This window comes from Populus trichocarpa, unplaced genomic scaffold (assembly GCF_000002775.5).
Source record: "Populus trichocarpa isolate Nisqually-1 unplaced genomic scaffold, P.trichocarpa_v4.1 scaffold_104, whole genome shotgun sequence".
In the NCBI taxonomy this organism is placed as follows: domain Eukaryota; kingdom Viridiplantae; phylum Streptophyta; class Magnoliopsida; order Malpighiales; family Salicaceae; genus Populus; species Populus trichocarpa.
In genome coordinates, this window is record NW_026291142.1 from 28952 (window position 1) to 44539 (window position 15588).

Below are 15588 nucleotides of genomic sequence, written 5' to 3' on the forward strand. Positions count from 1 at the left end.
TATTTTTGTGAAAACTTTTTTTTAAGTAAAAAATTATTATAATCATAAAAAAAGTTTCAATTTAAAAATAAAAAAAAATACAAATTGATCTTTTTTTATATATCTCTATGAAAATATAAAAAGAATAAATTTAAGAAAATTATATAAAAATTCACACTAAAAAATATAAGAACTTATTTTATTTTTTATTGAATTTTAATAATTAAATTATTTTAAAAATCATACATATAAGATTAATACATAAATATTTATAAAATAATTACTAATACTATCATAAACAATGACATAATTTAAAAAACACTTCTTCAAGACCAACTGTTTTTTCAACGACATGTCAGTACAGACTACAGACTACGTTTTGCGTTTTCTTTATAAACTCAAAACGGTGCGAGTTGTATATTTTGCTTTCTCTCTCTCTGAAAATCTTTTTTTCCTTCCATTTGACTTTTAGCAGAAGCTGTTTTTCTCTTACATTAGAGCCTTTATTGAATCTTGGTTCATCTGCGTTATTCACAATTACTGTGTATTTCTTGTTTTTTTAACTCCCCAGTGATTAATAACGTGAATTTAGGCTTATGATCCTTGAAATGGATGATGGAAGCATTTTGCTTGCAGAATTTATGAGACTTTTTAGGCGCTATTTGATGAAATGCCTCAATGAAACAGCTCACATTTTGCTAAATTAAATAAATCTCACGAAGAAATTTGGTTTCTTTAGCTATTTTAGTGAAAAGAATCAACCACAATAATGTCTGGTGGGGGTTGCAGAGAAGGGAAATGTCACAGGGTTGGGATTCCTTGAAGACCATGCAATACATAGTTTTTTTTAATGAGATATATTGACTAAAGGTCACTTTTTTTATTAGAAATTTAGTAAGAGATGATAACCCTTTTTCTAGTGGATTGTTTCTATTAGAGCCCATGTTTTTGTTCTTAATTTTGGGTTTCCTTCTTTGAGGAATCGGTGCATTTTTTCCCAAATAAGCTCTTTATTTTTTGGTGGTTTAGTTACAGTATAAGACGGAGAGGAGAAAGTGTTTTTTTATGAAGATATTTTTATTTTATTTTTGCTATTCATTATTTTGGCATTCATAGCTGTTCCTTCTGATCTCCTAGATTTTGCAAGTTAATCATGCACTAATTCGTTAGCAAAAAAAAGATTGGTTCTGTCTTCTTTGATTTTCTTTTCCTTTCTTGTAGTTTTTGTGTGTCATTGACAGTTAAAATTCTTACTACTTCACATTATAATGAAAGAGGTACCTGTCAACTCTGAATTACAAATGTTAGCTGAAGTTGCATGTGCGTGGAAATTTTTGGTTTTTTAGTGTTTAGATCTGATTCTATTATTTGGTGTGCAATGGTATCATGTGATTATAACACAATGATGCCATGTGAGAATAAGATAGGAATAAGGATTAACTATTTCTTGGTTTGCAGAGAATGTGATTTCCATTAAATCTTGAGGTTTGGAAATTAGGAACGGTCAACTACTTGGAAGCACTTAAGCTTCAGGAAAAGCTATTCTCTAATAGAAAAGCTCATAAGATTCTGGATACGCTGTTGTCCCTGCACAACACTCTCCTACATATACTCTTGGAAAACAGTGAACTGATCATTATTTATTGATCCCTGTGATGAACTTGAAAAGATAGGAACTGAACTTCACTATACACAAAGAGGAGGTGACATTACATATCATGGTCCTCATCAAGCCATCTTATACCCTGTCATTTCTCTTTGTGACGTTGGACTTGGTGCTCGGAATTATGTGGAGAGACTTGAATTAACAATGATTGAGATGGCATCACTACATGGTGTGAAAGCTAGTGCACGAAAAAAGTGTGAGACTGGGGTTTGGGTTGGAGATAGAAAGATTGGTGCAATTGGAGTTTGCATATCATCCAGAATCACTTCTCATGGATTGGCATTCAACATTGATCCTGATTTAGACTATTTTAAGCATATTGTGCCTTGTGGGATTGCTGATAAACAGGTTACATCTTTGAGAAGGGAGACAGGTACTGTGCTTCCTTCTGATGAAGTAATTAATGAGCCGTTGATATCTTGTTTTGCAAGAATATTTGGTTTTAAAAATCTTATTTGGAAGGAAAATAAGTCAATGTTGCTAGATAATGGGAAACCTGAAAGACATGTGGACTGATAATGCTTCAATAGTTATGTAATGAGAAAACTAAATGACATGTGGCTATTATATGCCTGAAAGATAAATTATGTAAACCTTTTTCTGTATAATTGATGATTCGTTGAAATGAATCAATGGAATTTTGTGTATGTGAAAGTTGAATCCATTTAGCTATCTAAAGTTATGTATTATGTCTATATCAGAAAAGAGACAGAGTAGTTTAGATCATGCAATACCTGAGGATATTGTATTGTTTTTTTCAAAATGCGTTAAAAGCTGTAGACTAGGTGAATTATTTTCAGGAATTTGGGGAATAGGGAAATTAGGATCATCGATAGAAAATTTTTATTATGTTTTGAGATTGTCAGTGTGATTGTAGGCAATATAGGTACAAGGCATTTGAGAATCCTTAGGTCCTGTTGTGATGATGTTGGGAGAGTTATCTAGAAGCAACTTTGATGCTGTTAGATCCAGGATCAGCATCTTTAATCAGTGAGATCTTGTTGGTACATTGATTTTATGCAAAAACAATGCATGTTCCTGGTAATTCTGATGCCATATTTTCCAGTATTATATGAGATCAGAATGCATATGATCATGGCAGCAATATCTTTCATTCAAGGAGTTGGAAATGAGTAATGTCTCTATTTTGTTCCTGTTGGCATAAATGCATTTTCCCTTGCTTGTAGAATTACTGTTCACATGTACTCAGGATTCCCAGCCCAGGAAACCACCAAGTGACTTCACCAAAAACTATATTCTAAATACCTCTCTCAAAGTTCCTTGACTAGACCTCCCAAATTCTCATGTAAAGGATCTTAAACCTCCAGATCATTTTTCTTCTACCCTAGGAGATGATATTGCAATTTATAAACATAAAAAAACTTCCACCATCTGCTGAATAATGTGAAGTGACGGAGGAGTGATACACCATCACATGGCTAAATGGAAGAGAATTTACTAAATTTAGAGGATTATCCTTATAATAATGCTTCAAAGATTGCTGCTCAGGATTGGGCAGGCGGATACCTTTTTAGCATGTTCTCAGGTTTTAAAATCTAGACTCTATTATTCAATCCACCTTTGAATCTCCAAAAACCATTGTCGATGAGGTGAATTATGAAATAAAAACACATACATATCAAAAAAATTGGGCAAGGCTGTCAAGCTGGCCAAATTTGGTTGGGGAGAAATATTAACTATATTAGACATGCAAAAGCAATCCTGAAGGCTCACTCTAACTACACCAACTTGAGGTTTATATGAATGCTGCATTAGGATCAGGTTGGAGAAGAATAAGATGGAATCCAATTGACATTAGTCTATGTTCTGAATGGTAAAAGAGGAGCATTGCATTTTCTTGGAAGAAGATGATTGCTTTTCGCTGTGGAAATTAGTCTTTCCCAGCTAAGTTTAGCTGTATCTGTTACTCTTAACAGAAGTACAAAACTATTGAGTGATTTAATAAAAAAGGACAGAAGAAGGAGGGGCTGATTTGGTCTCATGTGATAAGTCACATGAGGTTTTAAGTTAAATATTTGAAGGACTGCACAGAAGTCAGAAGTATAATATTCAATTCAGAATCACATGGTCAGCTGCTTCCGAGTTCCAACCTATTCAAGAATAAAAGTTCTATAATTAAACTTCTGATAAAAATAAAGAAGCAGATCACCAAAAATAGAGTTCATATGGAAATGTTACTGGGATAGTGGCCAGTCAAATTATGCTTCTACAAGATTCTAACATGCATTATAATTGATCCTGTCTTGCCTTCTGCTGACGTGGATCAATGAGCTGCTCTGTCATCTTTATAGTCCTCCAACTGAAATTTTTTTCCCATATGCAGATATTTCATTTATATATGATTTTAGGAAATCTTTTGTCCAATTATTGCCTACCCTGTTAGGAAATGGTCTAGATCTACCCCTTTTAACCGTGAAAGCTGAAACATAGTCTGGTTATTCTGAATGGTCTGTCCATTAGCTTCTTGTTTATCTGCAGTTCCAAGGGGAAAGAGAACATCTTCTACCTGGTTAAGACATTGGGGTTTAACCACCAAACAGGCCTAGGTTTTCTTTTTGTATATATATTTACACCTAGCCAGAGTTGAGCACAAACTATTTGTAACAGTATGCAATGCCTCCTTGAGAAGACATCATAGACACCACCATTTCCTTAGCTCCAAAAACACCAGCAATCTCACTGTCTCTACAGCACTACATAATGGGAAATATTCACAGAGCTTTTCTCATTCTATTTTCCTTGATTGTTATTCATGTTCTCATGTCCTCTCTTCTGTGTCTTCACCATGAGAGAAAGGTCCAATTATTAGACAGAAATCAAGGAAGGAGATTGCTAGTTCCTTTCGCTTCTCTTTCAGCAAATGTTAACAAGTCAACTGGAGCCAATAGAGACCCTCGGAAAGCTGCGGAGACAAGTCTCAGGAAGGCTCCACCAAGTTTTTCAAACCCTACTCAGAACAAGTAGCCTTTACAGTCTTTGTATAGAGATCTTTAAAAGGAAGAGAATTTCATTCTCTTTCTGCATTTTTGCAGTTTTTCCCCTTTTAGTTTTACTGTTGGATAGGTATCACAATTGGACCTCTATACAGTTCTTAGTCTTTCTTTCAGGGTTTCCTTTTCTTTAAAGCTTATGGATCTGTAATTCCTTCATTTTTTTTAAGTATCTGCTTTTCAGTAAATTTAGAAAGACACAAGGTGAACTTCGTTTACAGGAACTTTTTGTAAGATTATATTAGCAGCTTTTTTCTGGTAGATTGCCAATTTGTAGTTGGTTATAATGTACTCTATTCCCAAGATTGATTATCTTTCCTATGATAGTTATATTTATATTTATGTTGCATTTTCTGGTTACTACTGCATATTCTTTTTTTGTCCTATTTAATTTTAATTTTTCAGCTGATGCAACTTGATGAAATATCCACATCAGCTATCATCCCTCACGTTCTTATTTGGTTTTCTAACGTCACCCCGTGTGATGGGAAGTGTAGGGATGCGTGCTTTAAATTCTACGGGAACAAGGCTTATGAAAAGGAGCTGCACTTGTTAACCTTTCAAATAATAATAAGGCTATTAGAGTTCTCACCTCCTCTTAAAGAGGAGCTTTACAGCCTTGTGAGGGTATGCTGAATCTCTCTCTCTCTCTCTCTCTAATTCTTGATACATTCTTGTTTAATGAAGCTGAACCAAACATAGCACGGTTGTCATCTTGCATCTTAAATATGCTAGTGTCTAAGAGGGTACTGGACTGTTTGATTTTACTGTTTTTGTTCCCATCCATATTAAATATGTTTGTGTTTCTAGATATGGGATCATTAATGATAACTATGAAATAATTGCCCGTTCATTTGTGGTATAATTCATATATATATCAGTAATTTCCTAACTCCATTAATAGTTAAATTTGAGGTCATTATTTTCTTCCATTTCCACGTTTATCCAAATAATATTGTTGCACTTTGTTTCCAAGTGCGTATAATTTCCAAGTTCCAATCCAATTGTCAATACATTGAAAGAAATTTCTGTAAAGAATCAAGGGGCATGTGAAAAACAGCAACATTATTTGTTCAGTCTCCAAAATGTTTCTTAGCATAATTTGATTTCTCCAATTATTTGGAGAAACAGCTTCCCTTCTTAGTCAAGGCACCAAGTAAATACAAGCTGAATTCTGGAATGACCATATTCCATGGCTTTCTAATTGTTTCTTAGCATAATTATTTGTCCAGTCTCCAAAATGTTCTGTTTTTGTGCCTATGTATGCGGATGCGTGACAGCGTGAGTTTGAACGGACACATGCTTTTTAGTTTTTCCCCTTCTAAGCCAGCAGTGGAGAACAGTAGCTTTGATTGTGAAGGCACGACGAAAAGCCAAAGAGAAAAGGAGCAAGGCCGAAGAAGGATTTAGTGCATCAGTCAACGGCAACTATAGGTACTTCTCCCTTGCATGTGCTTTTTCACATGCACGCTTGTGTATGTTTACCACTCTCCATAGAGACTGTGTTCAGTAAGGAACAATTTGTAACAAATTTTTCTTCCCCCTCTCAGTGCAGTATAATTCCTGTTATGTATTGCTGGAAACTGAAACGATAACTTTGTAGTTGGAATGCTTAGTTCAAATCATTGGGATATTTTCTCCCTTTCAGAATGGTTACTGTTTGTGTTGTGGTTTGAAGTTACAGTTGCTATTTACTGTCTGGAACATACACTCAGCATAGATACAGTATATAATGCTGCGGGATTCTACCGTACATCTACTAGTTACAGCACTTTCACTACTCCTGGGAGCAAGAATCTGTCTCACATGCATACTTGAAGAATTTACTCAGTCTTAGGGTAATAGTTAATGCTTCTATTTGCTTTTCTCATGGTAAAAAACCTAGACCATCCTTTTATTTTCATGTTGAGCTGAAACATTAATCATATTTTCAAATTGGAGGAGGACTGGACTGCACAAGTTGCCAACTTTGTGTTTAGAGTTTGGCCATAACACTGTTTAGCCTTACCCATGAGGTCTTTTTTCGAAGTTCAAATAACGAATTATAAGTTGCGGATCCTGATAATATCATGGTAGGGTTTTTATTGATTGCATTGAGGAAAGAAAACAAGTACAATTCTCAGGCAAAACTGGAGAAAAGAGATTATTTTTTTCTTGTTTTGATATAGGTTATGAACTTATTAAAGCATAGTTGTTAACTATTAACTAACTTGAAAACTTATATTTTGAAGTCAACTTGGATCGGATTTTAAATTAAACTAGAAAGATATTTACCTGTTTGAGTCAACTTTAAAGATTTTTTTTTAAAACAAAACAATTTATTTTAATAAAAATGATTGATTTGAATTTATTGATAATTTGGTATGATCAGCCGGTATGACAAATATGACTAAAAGCTTGGATTTAGATTTAGCTGGCCATGGTCGTGGTATTTTTTCTAATGCAAGGAAAGTGCAAGAAGTACAAGCGTAGCAAAGTTGTTTGATAAGGGAATGCATCTTGAAAATGGCATCTGGCCAAGTCTTTGCAAAAGAAAGGTTACACAGGTAATTCGTTGACAATGGTGCCTCTTGGTCCTTTTTTCTTAGATTAGAACTTCCATGACGCGGTAACTTCCATGACGCGGTACATTTTTTAAATATATCTGCCCCCTGGAGGACAAGGACTATTGGAAAAATGCAGTTGGCAATTGAGAAGTCTTCGTATTGGAAGGTTTCAATGAGCTTTTTTCTTGCTGATATTGATTGATTAGTCAATAAATTTAGGTTCATTTAGCATGAGTTTTTACGTCGACTGAAAACTCTGGACTTTTCCCTTGTCATGGACCATTTGTGTGCTTAAATATGTTACTTTTTTGGTACCAGTGAGTTAAAAAATTTCCAGGAATGGCTTCTTCTAGTTTTGATTTGATATTCCTAGTAGTAATGTTACTGTTACCATTCATGGCTGTTGCTCAAACTAACGGAAGAGTACCTGTGGGAGCATCCATCACTGCAACTGATGATTCTCCTTCATGGCTTTCTGCTTCTGGTGAATTTGCATTCGGGTTTCGCCAGCTGGAGAACAAGGATTATTTCTTGTTGTCCATTTGGTATGAAAAGATTCCTGAGAAGACCGTAGTTTGGTATGCAATTGGAGAGGATCCTACAGATGATCCTGCTGTACCAAGGGGATCGAAGGTGGAGCTGACTGATGATCGTGGGCTGTTGCTTGCTGATCCTCAAGGCAATCTAATATGGACATCTCGTATCCTTCTAGGTGCAGTTTCGTCAGGTGTTATGAATGACACTGGCAACTTCGTGCTTCAAAACAGAAATTCTGAAAGGTTGTGGGAGAGTTTCAACAATCCCACTGATACATTGTTGCCTACTCAGATTATGGAGGCTGGAGGGGTGGTTTCTTCTCGAAGGACGGAGACCAACTTTTCGCTGGGGAGATTCCAGCTCCGTTTGCTTGATAATGGAAATCTTGTGCTGAATTCTATGAATTTGCCAACCAAATTTGCTTACGACGACTACTATGGAAGTGGAACTTCTGATGCTTCAAATTCATCAAATTCTGGTTATCGATTGCTCTTCAATGAGTCAGGCTACATGTACATATTGAGAAGAAATGGGCTGAGAGAGGATCTCACAAAAACAGCACTTCCTACTACAGACTTCTACCGTAGGGCAACTCTCAATTTTGATGGTGTTTTCACTCAATATTCATACCCGAAAACATCCTCTTCTATTAGAAGCTGGTCACCTGTCAGGTCTGAACCAGAAAATATATGCAAGTTTAATTCAATTTGGGGTAGTGGAGCGTGTGGATACAACAGCATCTGCAGCCTTAGTGTTGATCGAAGGCCCAATTGTACTTGTCCACAAGAATTTTCTTTGCTTGATCAGAATGACAAGCATGGAGGCTGCATACCAAATTTCGAAATAAGCTGCAAAGATAATGGAAAAAATTCCTCAGAAGATCTGTATGATTTTGTTGAGCTAAGATATGTTGATTATCCATCAGGTGATGCAGAACATTTACAACCTCAAAATGAAGAACAGTGCAGAAAAGCTTGCTTGAATGACTGTCTCTGTGGGGCTGTCATCTTTTTAGGCAACAACTGCTGGAAGAAGAAGTTACCACTTTCGAATGGAAAAGTTGACAGTGGTTTTAACGGGAAGACTTTCATCAAATTTAAGAAAGGTCATATCCCTCCCGGGAATCCTGTTCTTCAGATTCCTGAAACGAAGACGGAAAGGGACGACATTAAGGTCATCACAGGAATAGTGCTCTTGGTTAGCTCTGTATTTGTCAACTTTATATTGATCAGTACATTATGTTTCTGTTCTTCCTTCATTTACCGCAACAAAGTAGCAAATGTTCGAGAAGAAAACAATGTGGAGTCAAACTTGCGTTCATTTACATACAAAGAGCTCACAGAAGCTACAGAAGGCTTCAAGGATGAACTGGGGAGAGGAGCTTTTGGTGGTGTTTACAAGGGTGCGATAAAAACAGGTTTTACTAATTTTATTGCTGTGAAGAAGTTAGATGGCGTGGTTGAACATGGCGAGAAGGAATTCAAAACCGAAGTGACTGTGATCGGTCAGACGCATCACAAGAATTTGGTCCGATTGTTAGGATTTTGTGACGAGGGGCAGCATCGTTTGTTGGTGTATGAGTTCTTGAGTAATGGCACTCTAGCCGATTTTCTTTTTGGAAGCTTAAGGCCTAGTTGGAAGCAAAGAACTCAGATTGCCTTCGGCATTGCAAGAGGACTCTTGTACCTACACGAAGAATGTAGCACCCAAATCATTCACTGTGACATAAAGCCGCAGAACATTCTTATTGATGACTACTACAATGCTCGGATATCAGATTTTGGATTGGCAAAACTTTTGGCGATTAATCAGAGCCAAACCAAAACTGCCATTCGAGGAACAAAAGGATATGTTGCTCCTGAATGGTTTAGGAACACACCAGTCACTGTGAAGGTTGATGTCTATAGCTTTGGTGTCTTGCTGCTAGAGATCATCTGTTGTCGGAGAAGTGTAGATCTGGAGATCAGTGGAACTGGAGCTATATTGATCGACTGGGCTTATGACTGCTATAGGCACGGAACGCTTGACGCTTTGATTGAAGATGACATGGAGGCCATGAATGACGTATCAACACTAGAGAGGGCTATGAAGGTTGCAATTTGGTGCATTCAAGAGGTGCCATCTCTTAGACCCACCATGAGGAAGGTGACACAGATGCTTGAAGGAGTTGTTGAAGTGCCTGCTCCACCGAATCCGTTCCCGTTCAGTGAAATTAGCTGCTCCTGAAAACAACAGTAACTGCCTTAATTTCAACTAGTTATGATTTTTCTGACTCTGGTTGTATCCATACTCATCTAATGATTCATCTGTTGCCAGTATATTCATTTCTCATCCAATTCTACGTGATAGAAGTGCAAAACATTATAGTTTTCTTCAAGGAGCTTTTCATCTTGTCCACAGCTGAGTGTTTATTACAGTTATATGGATTTCGTCAAGATTATTTCTCAAATTTTGCTGCTCTCTGATTGTAAGTTTAAAATGACTTCTCATTTTCTCAGAAGAACATCATCACGGATTAATAGAATTTACAATCATTAGTATGGTTTTCCTCAAGATTAGTGCTCGATTTTTACCACTTCCTGATTGTAAATCGAGGACCATTTCCCTCCTGTTTTCGGAAGAACACAAAGCATTTTGAAGAAAATTATTATGAAAATCGCGGGCTGGTGGTTGCTGATCCTCGAGGCAAAGAGTTTCAGCAAACCTACTGATACATTGTTGCCTACTCACACTACGGAGACAACAAAGAAAGAAATTCGACAGCTAGACGCATAGTTATCACTTAGGTGTTAAATCTTCAAGGTCGCAGATTTTCAAAATATAAAATCTGTCACCATGTGCACCTCCCTCTAGTTATACCCTATGTTGCTGTTTTTCGTTGGCCAGTAAGGATGCTCTCATGCAAGTGAGTTGGAGGTAAGATTGTCAAGATTCTGTTGAATGTTTTGTTGACAGAGAGGGCAGTCTTGCTCGTTGCAAAATATGGTATTTGCCTGCATGCGAACACACACTCACACACACACACAAGAGAGCCCACCTTCTTTTTTTTTAATGTCTCGAGCCTGCAGTGCCATTTTAATTCTCTGCCAGGATTAACGAAACTACAGAGAAATTAATAAAAAAACTTTCATATATTCTGAAAAGTCTTTGAATTCAATAATCTAATAAAAAAACAACACATCAACTACTTATAAAGAGATAAAAATAAAACTAACAAAAAAAAAAAAAAAACTAAAGCTAAGTAAAAAAAACTAATTAACACATGAAATTAACTAGAAAAAAATTAAAATAACATCTTCTAATTAAGTTTAAAAGTTTGAAACATACAAGCTTTTTTCTAAGGATTTATCATGTCTATCAAATCTATAAACATAATAGCAATATATTCCATGCGATGAACATTCAGAAGAAGACATTTTTGTTTTGAAGCTTTGTATTAGATTTGAAGTAGAGATGCTAATATAGTGAAAAAATCCACTGACTCTCTTGTGATGATATATTTGCCTTTTTTCTCTCCATTTTTTTTAAAGAATAAAAAATCATAAACATTATCGTTTTCGTCAAGAAGAGTGGTACTGCACCTTGCCACTGCTTGGAATTGGCCGTGCCAGGCCATGTGAGTACTTTGGTATACAAAAAGAAGATTGAGTACTTGATTTCCATTGATTTTTTTAAGCTTTTACTAAACCAATTCCTCATTGGTTAGTGGTTATATGTTAATATTGAATAAGTTTTGTAAATAATCATGAAAGACCTATCACTGATTTGTTAGTAAATATACTTGTAGTGAATCAGTTAATTATATATAATATTAATTTTATTGATGTAAAATATATTTATTATTAATAAATTTTTTTTAATATTTAATATTTATTGATATTTGATTAATGAATCTAATATTTAATTAATGAATTAAAAATAAAAAGAAAATTCATAAACTAAAAATAATTTATAAAAAAAATTATTAATTTTTTATTATATCAAATTATTATTACTGAATTTTTTTTTTATTACTAAATGTTTCTAGTCAAAGAGAGTGATTCAGGATGGCTTGAAAGCAAACAGATGTCATGCATCACATGCAAGTCTTTGTTTGGTTGTGAAGACTTGATAAAGGGCAGGGCCCATTTTGCAATTTTTAAGTCTTTGGATCCATTCAATTATTGCCCTGGTCCCAAGCCTCTGTTGAATAAATGACTTCCACCGTTTCAAACACCAATAATTATGTGGTTCTTGTTCAATATTCTACCTTTTTTTCATCGAAATTTACCATTTCAATAACTACAATAACATGGACTTGGTCCACCATATGTAACATTGCCTCCTTGTAAGGGCAAAGACTTCTGGAATGCAGCTGTTGGGATTTGAAAAGTCTTTGTGTCCAAACCTTGAATGAAATTTGTGGTCTGGAAGCAAGAAAATTGGTTTCCTAATACTTTAGTTTGACTTGAAAACTCTGGCTTGCCCTTGTGATGGACCATTTTTGTGCTTAAATATGTTCTTTAATCCTTTGTTACAAGTATGTGAGTTCAAAGATCCTAGGAATGGCTACTGCTATTTTTACTTTGATGTTCCTAGTAACGATGGTACTGTTACAGCTTATGGCTGTTGCTCAAACTAATGGAAGTATGCCCGTGGGTGCATTTATCACTGCAACTGATGATGCTCCTTCATGGCTTTCTTCCTCTGGAGAATTTGCTTTTGGATTTCAGCCCTTGGAATACAAGGATCATTTCTTGCTGTCTATTTGGTATGCCAAGATTCCTGAGAAGACCATAGTTTGGTATGCAAATGGAGATAATCCTGCACCAAGGGAGTCTAAGGTCGAGCTGAGGGGTGATAGTGGGCTGGTGCTTACTGATCCTCAAGGCAACCTAATATGGTCATCTGGTAGCCTTCTTGGTACAGTTTCGTCAGGTGTAATGAATGACACTGGCAACTTCGTGCTTCAAAATAGCAATTCTTTCAGGTTGTGGGAGAGTTTCAGCAATCCCACTGATACATTGTTGCCTACTCAGATTATGGAGGTTGGAGGGGTGGTTTCTTCTCGAAGGACGGAGACCAACTTTTCGCTGGGGAGATTCCAGCTCCGTTTGCTTGATAATGGAAATCTTGTGCTGAATTACATGAATTTGCCAACCAAATTTGTTTACGATGACTACTATAGTAGTGAAACTTCTGATGCTTCAAATTCATCAAATTCTGGTTATCGATTGATCTTCAATGAGTCAGGCTACATGTACATATTGAGAAGAAATGGGCTGATAGAGGATCTCACAAAAACAGCACTTCCTACTATAGACTTCTATCATAGGGCAACACTCAATTTTGATGGTGTTTTCACTCAATATTTTTACCCAAAAGCATCTAGCGGTAACAGAAGCTGGTCCTCAGTCTGGTCCAAACCAGATGATATATGTGTCAATATGGGAGCGGACTTGGGTAGTGGAGCATGTGGATATAACAGCATCTGCAATCTAAAAGCTGATAAAAGGCCAGAATGTAAATGTCCACAAGGTTTTTCTTTGCTTGATCAGAATGACAAGTATGGAAGCTGCATACCAGATTTCGAACTAAGCTGCAGAGATGATGGACTCAATTCCACCGAAGATCAGTATGATTTTGTGGAGCTAATAAATGTTGATTGGCCAACATCTGATTATGAGAGGTACAAACCTATTAACGAAGATGAGTGCCGAAAGTCTTGCTTGAATGATTGTCTATGTTCTGTTGCCATTTTTAGAGATGGCTGCTGGAAGAAGAAGTTACCACTCTCGAATGGAAGATTTGACATTGGTATGAATGGGAAGGCTTTCCTCAAATTTCCGAAAGGTTATGTTCCTCTGGACAGGCCTCCTCCTCAGCTTCCTGGAGAGAAAAAGAAACCAGACATTAAGTTCATCACTGGATCAGTAGTCCTTGGTACCTCTGTATTTGTCAACTTTGTATTGGTCGGTGCTTTCTGTCTCACTTCTTCCTTCATTTATCGCAAGAAAACTGAAAAAGTTAAGGAAGGTGGAAGTGGTTTGGAGACAAACTTGCGGTATTTTACATACAAAGAGCTCGCTGAAGCGACAAATGACTTCAAAGATGAGGTGGGAAGAGGAGGTTTTGGTGTTGTTTACAAGGGGACAATACAGGCAGGCTCTACTAGGGTTGTTGCTGTCAAGAAGTTAGATAAAGTGGTTCAGGATGGGGAAAAAGAATTTAAAACAGAAGTACAAGTGATTGGCCAGACGCATCACAAGAATTTGGTCCGGTTGCTAGGATTTTGTGACGAGGGGCAGAATCGATTGTTGGTGTACGAGTTCTTGAGTAATGGCACTCTAGCAAACTTCCTTTTCGGATGCTCTAAGCCTAATTGGAAGCAAAGGACCCAAATTGCCTTTGGCATTGCAAGAGGACTCTTGTACCTGCATGAAGAATGCGGCACCCAAATCATTCATTGTGATATAAAGCCTCAGAACATACTTCTTGACAATTATTACAATGCTCGAATATCTGATTTTGGACTGGCAAAGCTTTTGGTGATGGATCAGAGCAAAACTCAAACTGCTATTAGAGGAACAAAAGGATATGTTGCACCTGAATGGTTTAGGAACAGACCAATCACTGTGAAGGTTGATGTGTATAGCTTCGGTGTCATGCTGCTAGAGATCATCTGTTGTAGAAGAAATGTAGATTTGGAGATCGGTGAAGTAGAGAATCCAGTACTGACTGATTGGGCTTATGACTGCTATATGGATGGAAGTTTGGATGTTTTAATTGGAGATGACACGGAGGCCAAGAATGACATATCGACACTAGAGCGTCTGTTGAAGGTCGGGATTTGGTGTATTCAAGAGGATCCATCTCTCAGACCCACCATGAGGAAGGTCACACAGATGCTTGAAGGAGTTGTTGAAGTTCCTGCTGCTCCAAATCCATTTCCATATAGTTCAATTAGCAAATACAGTCACTAATGATCTTTATTTCACTTAGATATGATTTTTCTACAGTTTCTTCCACCATGAAATGTAGCTTTATAAATTGAAACTCTGTGTTAAATTTGAATTAGTTTCCAAGGAATCAAAATGTTGTGATGAATCCAAAAACTTGGGGTTAGCATGTTCTTGTTCTTTTAGTTTCCTTGCTTCAGATATACCAATGGAAGTTCATCGTGGTGTTACTCTCTTAGCAGAGTAAGGGTAGGGATCAGGTTTAAAGTCCAATTTGCTCTGTACTACCATGAGAATCAAAATAAAAAAACACAAGTCTTGGTCAAGAGATGTTTGGCTTGTTTGGGGGCATTTTTTCTTCCAGGAAACGCTTAGTGATAGACATGTAAGAACCTGTAGTTCTTGCCATGCGAAGTCGGACAAAGCTTTTTACAGAAAAAAGTGAAACATCAAACACCATTCCATTACATCATGGTTGTTTCCGCTATCCCTTTGCATAATTAAGAAAGTAACAACCAGCAACTTGGTCCCTTGAATTTCATGTTGAATGGTTAGTATACGGTTGTAAGTGAAGCATGTTGTAGCTATAGATATTCTCATGAATCTATTGGATGGGGGGTTTTATCAGGATAGGAACAGCTGATAACTATACAATGCACTATACTCTGTAGAACCCATCATCATTACTTCTATACCAGCATTTGTCTTAATAGAAAATGGACCGAGAACTCCATGACACTCAGACGCCCACTCTGTAGGGACCACAAGGATTGTAATTAAGTAGATTGGCAGGTAACCACTTCCATTTATGTATGGTTGAAAGTCTTGCCTGTTAGAATCTATGAAAATTTGCCTCTGAAGATAGCTGTTAGACTTAGTCTTTGTATTTATTTTTTTCGTAACAGAGTCAG

General features: G+C 36.5%; 2 protein-coding genes and 1 pseudogene across 2 annotated transcripts; all 3 read left to right on the plus strand.

The window, feature by feature from the left end:
• Nucleotides 1-1247: 1247 nt before the first annotated feature.
• On the plus strand, nt 1248-2161 carry LOC112325734 (octanoyltransferase LIP2, mitochondrial-like; annotated as a pseudogene).
• A 5389-nt stretch (nt 2162-7550) lies between these two features.
• LOC112325733 (G-type lectin S-receptor-like serine/threonine-protein kinase RLK1) lies at nt 7551-10188 on the plus strand. The gene has a single exon (XM_024592688.2). It carries the CDS (start codon nt 7581-7583, stop codon nt 9963-9965), a length of 2385 nt encoding a protein of 794 aa, XP_024448456.1. The 5' UTR covers nt 7551-7580; the 3' UTR covers nt 9966-10188.
• A 1881-nt stretch (nt 10189-12069) lies between these two features.
• LOC18097250 (G-type lectin S-receptor-like serine/threonine-protein kinase RLK1) lies at nt 12070-14846 on the plus strand. Its single transcript, XM_052449850.1, has one exon. It carries the CDS (start codon nt 12284-12286, stop codon nt 14699-14701), a length of 2418 nt encoding a protein of 805 aa, XP_052305810.1. The 5' UTR covers nt 12070-12283; the 3' UTR covers nt 14702-14846.
• Nucleotides 14847-15588: the final 742 nt, after the last annotated feature.